At 36.2% G+C, this 12872-nt stretch overlaps 1 protein-coding gene across 1 annotated transcript in view; it reads right to left on the reverse strand.

Annotated features, from left to right (window-relative positions):
* Positions 1-5303: 5303 nt before the first annotated feature.
* LOC140967552 (uncharacterized) overlaps positions 5304-12872 on the reverse strand; it is a 10556-nt gene continuing 2987 nt past the window's right edge. The window contains exons 5-17 of the mRNA XM_073428151.1: positions 10668-10760; positions 9343-9426; positions 9141-9257; positions 8373-8478; positions 8232-8291; positions 8038-8091; positions 7362-7419; positions 6717-6793; positions 6363-6433; positions 6126-6186; positions 5865-5924; positions 5669-5731; positions 5304-5586 (exon numbers count right to left, since the gene is read on the reverse strand). Of these exons, the coding sequence (XP_073284252.1) occupies positions 5464-5586; positions 5669-5731; positions 5865-5924; positions 6126-6186; positions 6363-6433; positions 6717-6793; positions 7362-7419; positions 8038-8091; positions 8232-8291; positions 8373-8478; positions 9141-9257; positions 9343-9426; positions 10668-10760 (1027 nt within the window). The 3' untranslated portion in view covers positions 5304-5463. The remainder of the gene's footprint in view (positions 5587-5668; positions 5732-5864; positions 5925-6125; positions 6187-6362; positions 6434-6716; positions 6794-7361; positions 7420-8037; positions 8092-8231; positions 8292-8372; positions 8479-9140; positions 9258-9342; positions 9427-10667; positions 10761-12872) is intronic.

The following is a 12872-nucleotide window of genomic DNA, read 5'->3' on the forward strand; positions in this document are numbered from 1 at the left end:
CATGGGAAGGTGATAGCTTATGCTTCTAGACAGCTGAAAACTCATGAGAAGAACTACCCTACCCATGATTTAGAGTTGGCCGCCGTAGTTTTTGCCTTGAAGATTTGGAGGCACTATCTGTATGGAGAGAAGTGCCAGATCTTTACCGACCACAAGAGCCTCAAGTATTTCTTTACGCAGAAGGAGCTGAACATGCGTCAGAGGCGTTGGTTGGAGCTTGTGAAAGACTACGATTGTGACATTAGCTACCACCCGGGTAAGGCTAATGTAGTTGCAGATGCACTGAGCAGAAAAGTTGCAGTGATGGCTCATTTGGCAGTTTCGAGACCTCTTCAGTCTGAGATGCAGAGGTTTGATCTTGAGACTTATCCTCGAGGTAGAGTTCCCCGTCTATCTACCTTGACCATTCAGTCTTCCCTTCTTGACCGTATTCGCAGTGGTCAGGCAGCAGATGAGCAGTTGGCCAAGTGGAAGCAGAGAGATGAGGCCAAGGGCAGTGTTTTGTATTCAGTCAGCGACGGCATAGTGAGATACCGAGGCAGGATATGGGTTCCTAGCAGTGATTCTATCCGAGCAGACATCTTATCAGAGGCCCATATGTCGCCGTACTCTATTCATCCAGGGAGTACGAAGATGTATAAAGATCTGTAGTTATTGTACTGGTGGCCAGGAATGAAGAGGGATATCAGACGCTTTGTATCTGAGTGTCTGACTTGTCAGTTAGTGAAGGCAGAGCATCAGAGACCAGCGGGTTTGCTCAAGCCTCTCCCTATTCCCGAGTGGAAGTGGGAGAATGTTACCATGGACTTTGTGACCGGTTTGCCGAAGTCAGTCAGAGAATCAAATGCCATCTGGGTGATTGTAGATCGTCTTACCAAATCAGCGCACTTCTTGCCTATTAAGACGACTTTCACCATGATTCAGTATGCAGAGTTGTATATCCGGGAGATAGTCCGACTTCATGGTATTCCAGTTTCTATCGTATCTGACAGAGATCCCAGATTCACTTCCTCGTTTTGGAAGAGTTTGCATTCGACCATGGGTACGAAGTTGCTGTTTAGCACAGCTTTCCATCCTCAGACAGATGGGCAGTCAGAGCGAGTGATTCAGAGTTTAGAGGATCTTCTCCGTGCTTGCGTCATTGATTTTTCTGGGTGTTGGGAGTCGAACTTGCCATTGGTAGAGTTCACCTATAACAACAGCTTTCAGTCGTCTATAGGAATGGCTCCGTATGAAGCATTGTATGGTCGCAAGTGTAGATCTCCTGTCCATTGGGATGAGGTAGGAGAGAGAGTAGAGTTGGGTCCAAAGATTATTCAGAAGACTATTGATGTAGTAGCCCGGATCCGTGATAGAATGAGGACTGCTCAAAGTCGACAGAAGAACTATGCAGATCAGAGAAGAAGAGAGTTAGAGTTCGCAGTCGGCGACCATGTCTTTGTGAAAGTGGCACCTATGAAAGGTGTCATGCGATTTGGAAAGAAATGGAAGCTCAGTCCAAGATTCATTGGACCGTTTGAGATCCTCGACAGAGTTGGGACGTTAGCTTATCGTGTTGCTCTTCCGTCGAATCTGGCCGGAGTACACAATGTGTTCCACGTCTCTATGCTGAGGAAGTCTATGGCGAATCCTTCGCATGTCTTGAAGTTTGAGCCATTGCAGCTTACTCCGAACCTATCTTATGAGGAGAGACCAGTGCAGATCTTAGACGGACAGGAAGAGGAGCTTCGGAACAAGCTGGTTAAGCGAGTAAAAGTCAAATGGCTCAACCATTCAGAGGAGGAAGCTACGTGGGAGTCTGAGCCAGAGATGAGGAGTCGGTACCCCGAATTATTCGGTGAGTTTTAATTTCGAGGACGAAATTTCTTTTAAGGGGGGAGAGCTGTAGAACCCGTAAATTAGACTACGTATAAGTCATGCATAATTCTAGTATTTTAAATTAAAATGATTTTTATTGCATGAGTATTTAAATTCTTTAAATTTATTTATTTTACGTAGTAGTTTAATTGTCACCTTTTCAGTTAAATAAGTGAGGCCGGACTGGAGATGGAGTATTGAGATAAGTTAATAAAGACTTATTTAAGAAGTCGTAATTTAGCATGTAAGTAAATATAATTTAAAAAGTTGCCATGCATGCAAGTTATTGAATTTCCTTGGCATTTTAATTAATTTTTTTAAAAGCATTAAATGCATGTTTATTTCATTAATTTGGGTTTAATTATTTTTGTGCATTTTATGCATTATTATTGCATGATAGGATTTAATTCATGAAATTTTAAAAGTTAATGCATTAGGGTTTCTAGATACATTTCACTCTCAATCGAGGAACGGAGACCAGAGAAATTTCAGGAAAATTATTTTAATTACACGATTTATTTTTAATAAATTATTACAGGAGTTTTAAATTTAATTTTTTTAAAAATGAGATTTATTGAATATTTGTACCCACAGGTTTTTATTTTTATCTAATACGCAAATTTTGTCGAATCGGGAGACTTTTTGAGGGTTCGGCTATTATTTTCAAAAACTTTCTAACACGAGATATTTTTCGTGAGTGTGTTTGGATTTAATGGGCCTACTTTTAAGTTTATTGAGCTTAAATATCTTCTAAACTTTTAATTTACAATTTAAGGCCCATTAATGGATTTGTTAACTATTTATATATTGCTAATCTCCCACTAAACCTAATTATCCCCTTCATCAGCCGCCCATCCCCTCCAATCCTCAACCTTCACACGATTTGTTGCTGCAAAGTGTTCGGTGACCCCAATTTTCTTTCCCTTCAAGCAAGAGCTCCTCCCTTCTCGGCCGTGTGTGCGTTCCTCGATCGGTTGCTCTAAGAATAATCATCAGGCATGCCATGTACTTCCTTTTTCGCATCATTCAAGTCGTATATGTTGTCATATGTGTTAAGTTTATGTCTGGTTCGGTGCTTGCACGGAAAAGTATGATAGTTGCGTTTTCTTCTTGGTTCCCACATGTATATCCTTTTGCATCTCACGTTCGGATGATTTGTCAAGGGGCCGTGGATCTGGCAAGGTTAAGGGGCTATGTTCGAAGAAAGAGGGTTGATGTATTGCTAGGGGCAAGGGTAGGGGTGCCATGTTGAGGCCGAAGGGTGTAGGGTGGCACGATAGGCTTCGGGCATGGTGATGGTGTTTAGGTTGTATGTGGGTTGGGACACTCATGATGTTGGAGCGGTGCTGCGGTGATACCAGTAGGTCCAGTAGAATTTGGACGTGATCTTGGGTGGGTTGGATTTGTGGTCAAGTTACTTAGGTGTGAGTTGGAGGCATGGGATTGGTCTTTAAGTGTTCAAAAAGGAAGAAATAATAATAACTTATAATGTAGCAGCCTGCCTAGGATGGTTCGAAAATTTAAGGACTCGGTTCTTGAGGTTCTAGGGTCTTTAGGATGATTTTAAAGTGTGATAAAAAGTTGGGAAAAATTTGGTTGAGTTTCGAGTCGATTCGGGTTAAAACCGGGACCCCGGTCCAAGTTTTAAAATAATTCGGTTAAGTCATGATTTGGGCTCGAATTTACATCTAGGAATGCTTGTATATATGTTTTGGAACATTTTAAGGAGTTGGGTAAGATTCGGGTCAATTTTAGAGGTCCAGGAGTAAAATGGTAATTTTTGGGTTTCCAGGGGCAAAATGGTCATTTTGCACCCGGGGTGAGATTTTAGTCCTCGCAGCGCCCTGAGCACAAATCATAATATTTTTAAATGTTCATGCATCACGTTTACGATTTTTACGCTATTATAATAATTATGGTGCATGTTTGATTTAAAGGAATTAAGAGAGAAAAAGTAAGAACGTGAAGAGCACTCCGTCTCCGCCGCGCCGCGTCGTTATTTCGTTTGTTTTCTGTCAAAACAAACCAAGGCATGTTTATATCTTCTTTCACTCTTCAATCAAGCCATATAGGTATTTTTAAATATCGCAAGTACATGATTTTATTGCAAGAAGATCGAAATTGTTCATATTTAATTATGTTAGTTAATTATATTACGTGCAAATATTCATTTTGAGATTTATGCGATATTGCTTGTGGTCACTTTACTATCATGCTTAAGTCCGGTCGCCAGTTACCGGCCCGGCGGCCAGTTACCGGTCAGTTCAGTTGTTTCACCCAGTATACTGTGGCAGTAGTCTGATCAGACATACATTATTAAGTCCGGTCGCCAGTTACCGGCCCGGTCGCCAGTTACCGGTCAGTTCAGTTCAGCTCAGTTCAGGGACCACTTGCGTAGACCATAATCTCACCAGAAAATTATTACAAGTTATTTCATTACAGGGCTCCAAGGAGCAAACATTTTCACTATGATATTTTCAGTTCAGTTATGCACGTACTATAATTACCATTGAAATGATATTTTACGTTACACCTCATTACAGGATACTTTCACTTGCATGCGACTTTATTATTTATTTACTTGTTATTTACGATATATGCATGCTGAGTCTTTAGACTCACTAGACTTGATTGTTGTAGGTACTGTTGATGCCGGGACCGAGGGCGGGGATCAGTGAGCCAGCTCGAGTCGGCAGTAGTAGGACCCGAGGACCTCACTTTTCAGCATTTATTATTGTTATCGCTCAAACATTTTTATCTACCGTTGGATAAAATTTTTACAGTTATTTTTATAACATTAATTTCTTCCGCTGCTATTTTTAAACATGATACATTATTTAACAGTTTATTTTATGAACTGAATATTTCATTTAGTTTAAAAAGAAAATTTTTAATTTTTCCGTAAATTTTCAAGTAAGGATTTCTAGGCCTTTACAGATTGTTATAATAATATGCCGTTTATATGTTATCAAATATAAGTGTCTAATAAATTAAAAGTGACTAGAACGTAGAAACATTCAGTAACAATTATTGTCAATTCATATGAAAGAGAATAATAGCCAACAACATTATAAATAAAAAATTACATATTACTGATTGTTCAAAAAATTGTAATAATTGAATATTATAATAAAATATATGTATTTGTTGAGAGAATATAACATATAACAAAAAAAATTATATCATAAAAAAAATGAGAAAAATTTGAGCAGTCCAAATCTTTTTTTAAAAAAATTAAACAAATATTCTTTTTATAAATTAGTTACATATACCTAATTAATATGAATTGTCGAAATTTACAATAATATTATCATTATTTTTTATTGAGTTAACTAATTTTGTTTCGAATTCTAATCACTACAACTTATGTTTGCACGAGCATTATTTTTAGTATATGTATCATTTTTCCATACGGTTTAACATTTGTTTTCATTTTCAGATTATCTTCAAACCGCAGATCATATATAACCAGAAATAATTTACAATTTCAACTGGGAAATATTACCAGCCGTACGATTATACAAAACCTGTTCCACGATTCTGGTGGAAACCAATCAAACTATGCTCCCGAAGAACCAATATTACAGAATATAGTGATTTATTTATTCACGATGCCATCATATTGAGTTCATGGGGCATGAAATCTTCGCTTGGCCTGTAGTATTTGTCTGGGGAATACAAGCTCAAATTGGTAACCTGGCTAGTGTAAAGGCAAGCAAATCGTTCCACCTGAAACACTCCAAACAAAAGTGATTTAAAGTCGGGAAAAAAAAGGAAACACACAATTGCTATTGATTTTTTGACGTCTGACCTGATGTGCAAAGCGAGAATTCTGATAGCCAGTCTTCATCAGCTGTCCCCAAACCTTGTGAAACTGAACAATGTTTTTTTAAAAGCTTGTGAAACTGAACATATTTGATGATATGTAACACTTGATTTTTGCAATGATCACGGATAAAGTATTTTTGTTATATGCTAAAGATAAGCAACTAATAGCAACTTCTTACCTCTTGATGACATTCTCTTTGAGCTTGTTGATGACTCAACCGCACTTCTTCTCGCTGAAACTGGTACGAAAACGATTTGGAAAAACTTCAGGAAAGGTATTTCTAGGTCAGCAGTTGACATTTATAGAGATCCGCAAAGAACAACTGATCAGTAAAAGCTTCTCGCTTCATGCACCAACTTTGTTCAGATTTATACCATGCATGTTAAAACTTAAAAGAATCTGATGCTATTCATTAGTCATCACCATATTATTTACTAACCTGCAATTTTTCAACCTCGGCTAGTTTGCTTTCCTTATTTACAACATTCACCTCATCAAACCTAAAAAGAGATGCACAATTTTTCCATGAGAAGAAGACATAACTTTTCCACCTCTTTTATATGTTGAATAGTAAAGGTGAATATGGGATAGCAGCGCTCAGAATGACTAGACAACTGAAGCTGTAAGGCAATGCCAGATTTCGCAGCAGAAGAACGACAAAGAGTTGAAAAGTCACCTGAGAGACCACTTTAGATGGTGCATCTTGTCTTCGATGTGATCACGCTCATTCCTCAATATTTGAAGTTGCTAAAAGTACATAGTTTAGAATAAAAAAGACAACCAAATCAATATCAGGGAAGGTGATCGCTTTATCAGACCCAATGTTGTACCGTCTAACGAAGATCTAATCAATTCAATAGAAACCTGAGAGAATCGACTAAAACCCAAAATAAAATTCTTTCAAGGCTTATAAATCTTATATCAGGAGATGAAAGGCGGACAAATGCACTGGTATTTGCAGTATTCGACCCATCATTGAACGATCAACCGCAGTCCAAATAAGGTCAGTCAGACAGACAAGGTAGTTTACCTTGCGGGTATCCCTTAATGTCCAGAGAAGTTCGACTTCCTTCTCGAGCTCTGGAACAACAAGCATTGTTCTCCAACCTATAAAATATTGATATTATTCTGAACCAGGCTCAGAAAGAAACATAATTTTTCAAATCCCAATTGAAACAGGTATATTGAAAGAATGTTAAACCACGATAATCAACTGAATTCAAACCAGCTAAAACAATGAAATCTGAAAGTACTTGTACTCCAGTTCCAATGTATTTCTATCTTCCAGATACATTTCTCAAAACATTTTTCCAAAACTATATCACTTGTGCTGATTTAGGTTAAAAACGACAATCACTATGTATACAAGATTCGATTAAAGTTCCCGTACACCTGATATTACTATGAATTCAGCTTAATAAAAAGTTATACACCGCAAAACAGAACATATGGCAACTTCTGTCATGTGGAAAAATGTTCGGCATATTACACACAACTTACTTGTCAAGTTACTTATAAAGTCAACACCCTTAGAAGAAGTAAAAGTATAGGGTTAAAGAAGACAACCAGAAAATATACGCACAAAGTATAGGGTTAAAGAAGACAACCAGAAAACACACACACACACACACACATATAGAAGCATCGCAATAATGTGAGAAACAATGAAACATACCTAAAATTTTTTTACTGCGCAAAATATCTCCATATATATGGTCCCCAACATAAAGCACCTAACATGTGACAGAGAATGAATACTCATACAGCGAAAAATGAGTACTCACACAAACTGACGTAAAAGACATAAAGCTTCCAATTGATGAAAACCTTGGGAACAGAGGACTAAAAGTTTCACCTTATACCCCACCTATATCACTGCCTAGTAACTAAACATTATCAGGAAACAAATTTACCCTTCAAGAAGTGAATAAGAGTGATTATTCAATTATTTTTTAATTAACTTGGTTTTAGTTAAGTGTATAATTGGAGAGTCATTAAAAAACTCATTCGGCATTTTTGCAACAGCTTCTTATATTGATATATGTGGCTTAAAAAAATGAAATACTTCCAGGTGGCTTCATTTCTTGAATGATGAGGTTCGACTCACATGCAAGAAGAAACTCATTACCAAAGTTGAATCCATAAAACTTTGCCATTGCAGAATTCACATCCATGACCTAGGGTTTTAGATAACTATGCCTACAATTGTCAAAAAATGCCATGTGTGCCTCCATGCGTTCAAATGTGAATTGGCATTTTAAATGGCACCTGAGATAGCAAATATATTTAAACAAAATAAAAACACCAAAAGTACTGGAAGAAAAGACATCTTCATGCAGAAGAAAGGTTACCTGGGAGCTTGACTCTATGGACAGTAATCTGTGAAGATGACCCACATTTCCTCCCTGAAATTGTAATTTAATAAAAAAATCACAATAAAGCAGCAGACTGAAAAATCAACAATTACAGAAAATAAAACTTAAGTCCTGCCGATTTTCTTTCACTTAATGACTAGATTTTTGTATACTGTTAGGTATATATTTACCTGAAAAACTTGGAAGTTTGTGTCTAGTTTCTTCAATGGAAGCCTCAAAGAAGCACCCACCTGGGATTAATTAAAAAATTGAGCTCAACTCACAGAAAAGTGGCACACAATTCAGAAAAGACCAGGATGATATAGACTAACCTGAGGCATAGGGGTTCCATTATCAGTATTAAGCAGCATTCCTGACTCAGGATCAACCTCAAATAGATTAGCACAATTCTCATCATGGAAAAAGCTTGGTTTTGCACTGAAAAAAATCAAGACATAAATTTTCACGAGAATAGTCCATTACGAGAAATAGTAATAAAGTATCATGGAAGAGAGTTTTGCACCTATTTAGAAGTGAGATACGAAATACCATAGAAGTGATGCATCAATATCTTAGATTGCAAACGCATTTTCATTTGATGAATTGCAGCAAGTTAGGAAACTCATTTGCAACTCAATCCCCCACATGCCCCCATCAACGAAATAACCGGCTTAATTTTCCAAAGTTAGTATGGAACATTCTCTTTTCCAAGTGAAATCCCCTAATATATGAAAGAGTGAAAAAGTGCTTTCGTTGTTGAGAATGGATGCTAAAATCCATCCGCTATGTTGTGATCCTTGTGTTAATGAATGAAATATCACAGTATTGCTAGAATTATGATTTGCTGTTGTTTGTTCTCTATGCACTGCTCTTTTCGAATTTGGTTCAGAGATAAAATAGAACTGGGAAAAACTGATGACAAAGAATTGGTATGTATAGTCCCACCAAATCATTAAAACAACTTATTACCATTCGGTCACTTAAATCTGGTTCAGTGATAAATTAAAATGACAAAAAAATATCACTAAATTGACAAAAAAAATTACACCATTTAGGCACCGCCACAGAAAGACTTTCAGGCATCAGGAAAAGCTTATTACCTGCCAGTAATAACAACATCAAAATACTGAAGCCAGTCAAAATTTGAGGCGGAGCAACCATCCAATGCCTGTGGCCCACACAGGAAGTTCATTACGATGTTTGTATAATCCCAAAGGCTGAATAAAAAACAATGGGCGTTCATTAAATTTGAGAAGGGAAAGGGAACACACACACATAGCTCCAGTTTCATGGAATCAATACCTGTTAGTCACCAAAAATGTAGCACGACCAGAGTCTCTTAGCATCTTTAGCATGGGAACTATTGAAGTGTCCTCGTTGATATATCTGGAAACACAAAATAATGGACAAATAAAGATTTGATCTTGGAATTGGGATTATTATTCCTTCAATCAGCAGAGTTGACAAAATTCTCAACAAGATCTTCCCATTCTTCAAACTCATCATTTGCAAAAGGTTATTCATGCACAAACATTGTTGTATCAAAGGACAAGATCACTCTATAATACCTATATTCATAACATGAGCCATGTATTACTATGGAAATTTGAAAATCATGTTTGGTAATGGAGATCTGGAATTAAGATAAAATCAAGAGGCCAAAGCTCAGAACAGTTTATGACAAAGATGACTTCTAAGCATATCAGGCCACAAGAAGAAGCATGGTGCAAAGTGTGGAAAGTAAACAAGTACGGTCATTGAACATAAGATCGACTTCCTGCAAGTATTGAGCATAAACGGAGCAATTTCAGCCAAAATGGTTCAGCTACAATTAATGAAGACTTTTGTTTTGGTAAGGAAATAAAGAGAATTAGAACCACAGCTTGTCATTTTCAACAAACATGACCGGAAAATTTGACATTTAGTATGAATGAAGTTCAACAATTTTGTCATTTCTATCTATAATTTTAATAATATTAAGCTTTCTTTCAGAGAATTAAATATGGTGATTAATATAAGAATTTTCATATGCTAGCAACCATAATCTCTGTTCCACAAATGACAGTCCCCACATATACAAGTGGTAATATCAACATTACTTGATTCAAAATTACATGACAGGAAAATTCTTTGATTGTACGAAAATATTCCGTTAGAATGTTCATATAATGGTAACTTAGTTCTACGAAGCTATTTTAATCTCAATATGTGAAGCCAATGACAATCCTGCTGTAGGAGTATTTGCATATTTAAGAAGTCCTAACGTTCATTTCTTTTGAAATCCGAACTCTCTTTAAAGTGGTGGCATTCATTCACACGATTGACCGCTTATTAAATTGTACATAACAATAAGCATTCGTCACGTAAGATGTATAAATGTAGTTTTAACATGTCCCTTAACTAATTAGCAGTAGCAGAAAGTCGATGCCGGTTTCAGCCCAAATAGGAAAGATGGAAAACCATATAAGACAGAAGAGAAGTATATCCGCTCACAAACAAAGAAAGCCAAGTTATTGATGAAATTAATAAAGATAATTAGCAAACAGAGCCAAATTTCAGGCAGTTAAGCCTTATTTGGAAAGACATGCTATTCTGGATTTCAAAGTGGTATTTGATATTAAGGATACCTTTTCAGATCTTTTGCAACCATCTTCTTTAGTGTCCCGTCACGATGGCACAAATCAACTGCAGCTCGAACATCTCTATACATGTGACTATATCTGCCACGTCAGTATGTGCAAAACATCAATATAAGGTTTAAATTTACTAGAAAAGAAAATCAATCAATATGTTGGAACAAATGTTAATGCCCAGCATAGGCAGGAAATCATCTAGCCTTATGATGTCCTAAGTCAATATAATCGAGCTTTGTATGGTAACAGCAGCATATGGTTGGCATTTCAAACCTAAAAAGATACATAAATTCATACTATGATTTATGTTATGATTATTATGTTCGATTCTCTTCCTCCAACGGTTTCAGGCATTTTTCTCCTTGGAATCTATTTTCAAGAACAGTAGTTAATAGCAATAAGCTGCAGCAGAAGCCTCAATGCAACATGAAAATATACCAGTGCCTCAAACAACCAATTTTATTATCCAGGACCAGAAGTGAGAAGGCAAATATATTCTTTGTTAGAGCAGACAAAACCTGTTAGATTTTGTGTCTGCTTCGATATTTATTGATTCGAACTACGACGGAGAAACCTTATCGATATTTGCAAAATGATCAATTTGTTAAATGTTAACTATATAAAATGTACAGTTTCTGAGACACTCACAATGGTTGAGGACCAAGGTTCAAAAACACGAATAAGCATTATAAATTTAGGCGTGATTCATTGGATATTAAGCATAAATAAACACTCTTTATTTTTAATATAATCTTAATTATATCAACAAACAACAGATAAAATCATCTATAAACACAATAAATTTAAAACAAAGCATTTACATTATCAAGTTCTTAAAAACACAAAAGTTTTAAAATTATAATTATTAATTGTTTTATATAATTATATCACATATAAAAAAAGCTAAACGTTGTCCAACTCTTTGGCAGTCTTTGATTCAATCTCATATTCTTCATGTGAATCATCTTCTATGTTATTTGAAACAAACTCATTTAAGTCGAGTTTATTTGGAGAAAAAGGAATGAAGCGTGAATTATTTTGGGAAAAGAATTTCTGATAGTTTAAATTCAACATAAAAGTTCTATTATTCGATTTTGTTACATTAAATATTAAATTAATATTGAAAGTTAAAACTAAAATATTAATGTTGAAAGTTAAAACTAAAAAGCTTATAGTTTATTGAGCATTAAGCATGCCTGACACAGTCAACCACGGGGTTGATTCAGCTATTTTCGGTGAATTAGGTTGATTGAGCTAAGCATATGCTTTATCAAGCACTCATATTCAAGGGAGTAATAACTCTTTTGATTTATGTTGATGATATAATTATGAAAGGAAACAATGAAAAGGAAAAACAAACCCTGAAAAAATGTCTAGCCTGGGAATTTGAGATAAAAGAACTTGGTAAACATTAGTATTCTTTGGAAATTGAAGTAGTGAACTCCAGCAAAGGCATTCTTATTTCACAGACATTTTGAAGGAAACAGGAAAGTCGACGTGAAAAATAGCGTCCACACCAATTAACACGAGTCACAAACTTCGTGAAACAAATCAAGATCCAGCCATGGACAGCAAGATCCAGCCATGGACAGAGAAATGTATCATAGGCTAGTAAGGAAGCTCATATATTTAGCTCACCAGGCTAGACATATGGTAAGTGTGGTAAGAAAACTTAAGCAAAATCCCAAAGAAATTTGCTTGCAGATTGTAAACAGGTCATTACATTAACTAAAAAGGAATCCAGGTAAGACAATCCTGTTACAGAGAAATGGTGAATGGCTCTTAAATTGTACAGTGATGTAGATTATGCTGGTTAACCTGTGACAAGTAAGAAGCAAAACAGAGTAGTAAGATCGAATGCAGAGGCAGAGTTCAGAGCAATGACTATGCGAATATGTGAATCCCCATGGATCAAGATACTTTGAGGACCTGAAGATAAAGTGGGAAGAATCCATGAGATTACTCTATGACAACAGCTTAACATTAAAATATCCCATAATCTCGTTCAACACGATTGGACGACGTACATTGAGGTAGACAGGTACTTCATTAGGAGGAATCTAAATGGATGTCTGGATCATGGACTAATTTGTACACCTTATATCTCGACGGAGGGCCAACTTGACGATGTATTTACCTAGAGTCTTGATAGTACAACAATTGAAGGAATGATCTCCAAGATGTTGGGAAAATATATAT

This window comes from Primulina huaijiensis, chromosome 2, assembly GCF_012295235.1.
Source record: "Primulina huaijiensis isolate GDHJ02 chromosome 2, ASM1229523v2, whole genome shotgun sequence".
In the NCBI taxonomy this organism is placed as follows: Eukaryota; Viridiplantae; Streptophyta; class Magnoliopsida; order Lamiales; family Gesneriaceae; genus Primulina; species Primulina huaijiensis.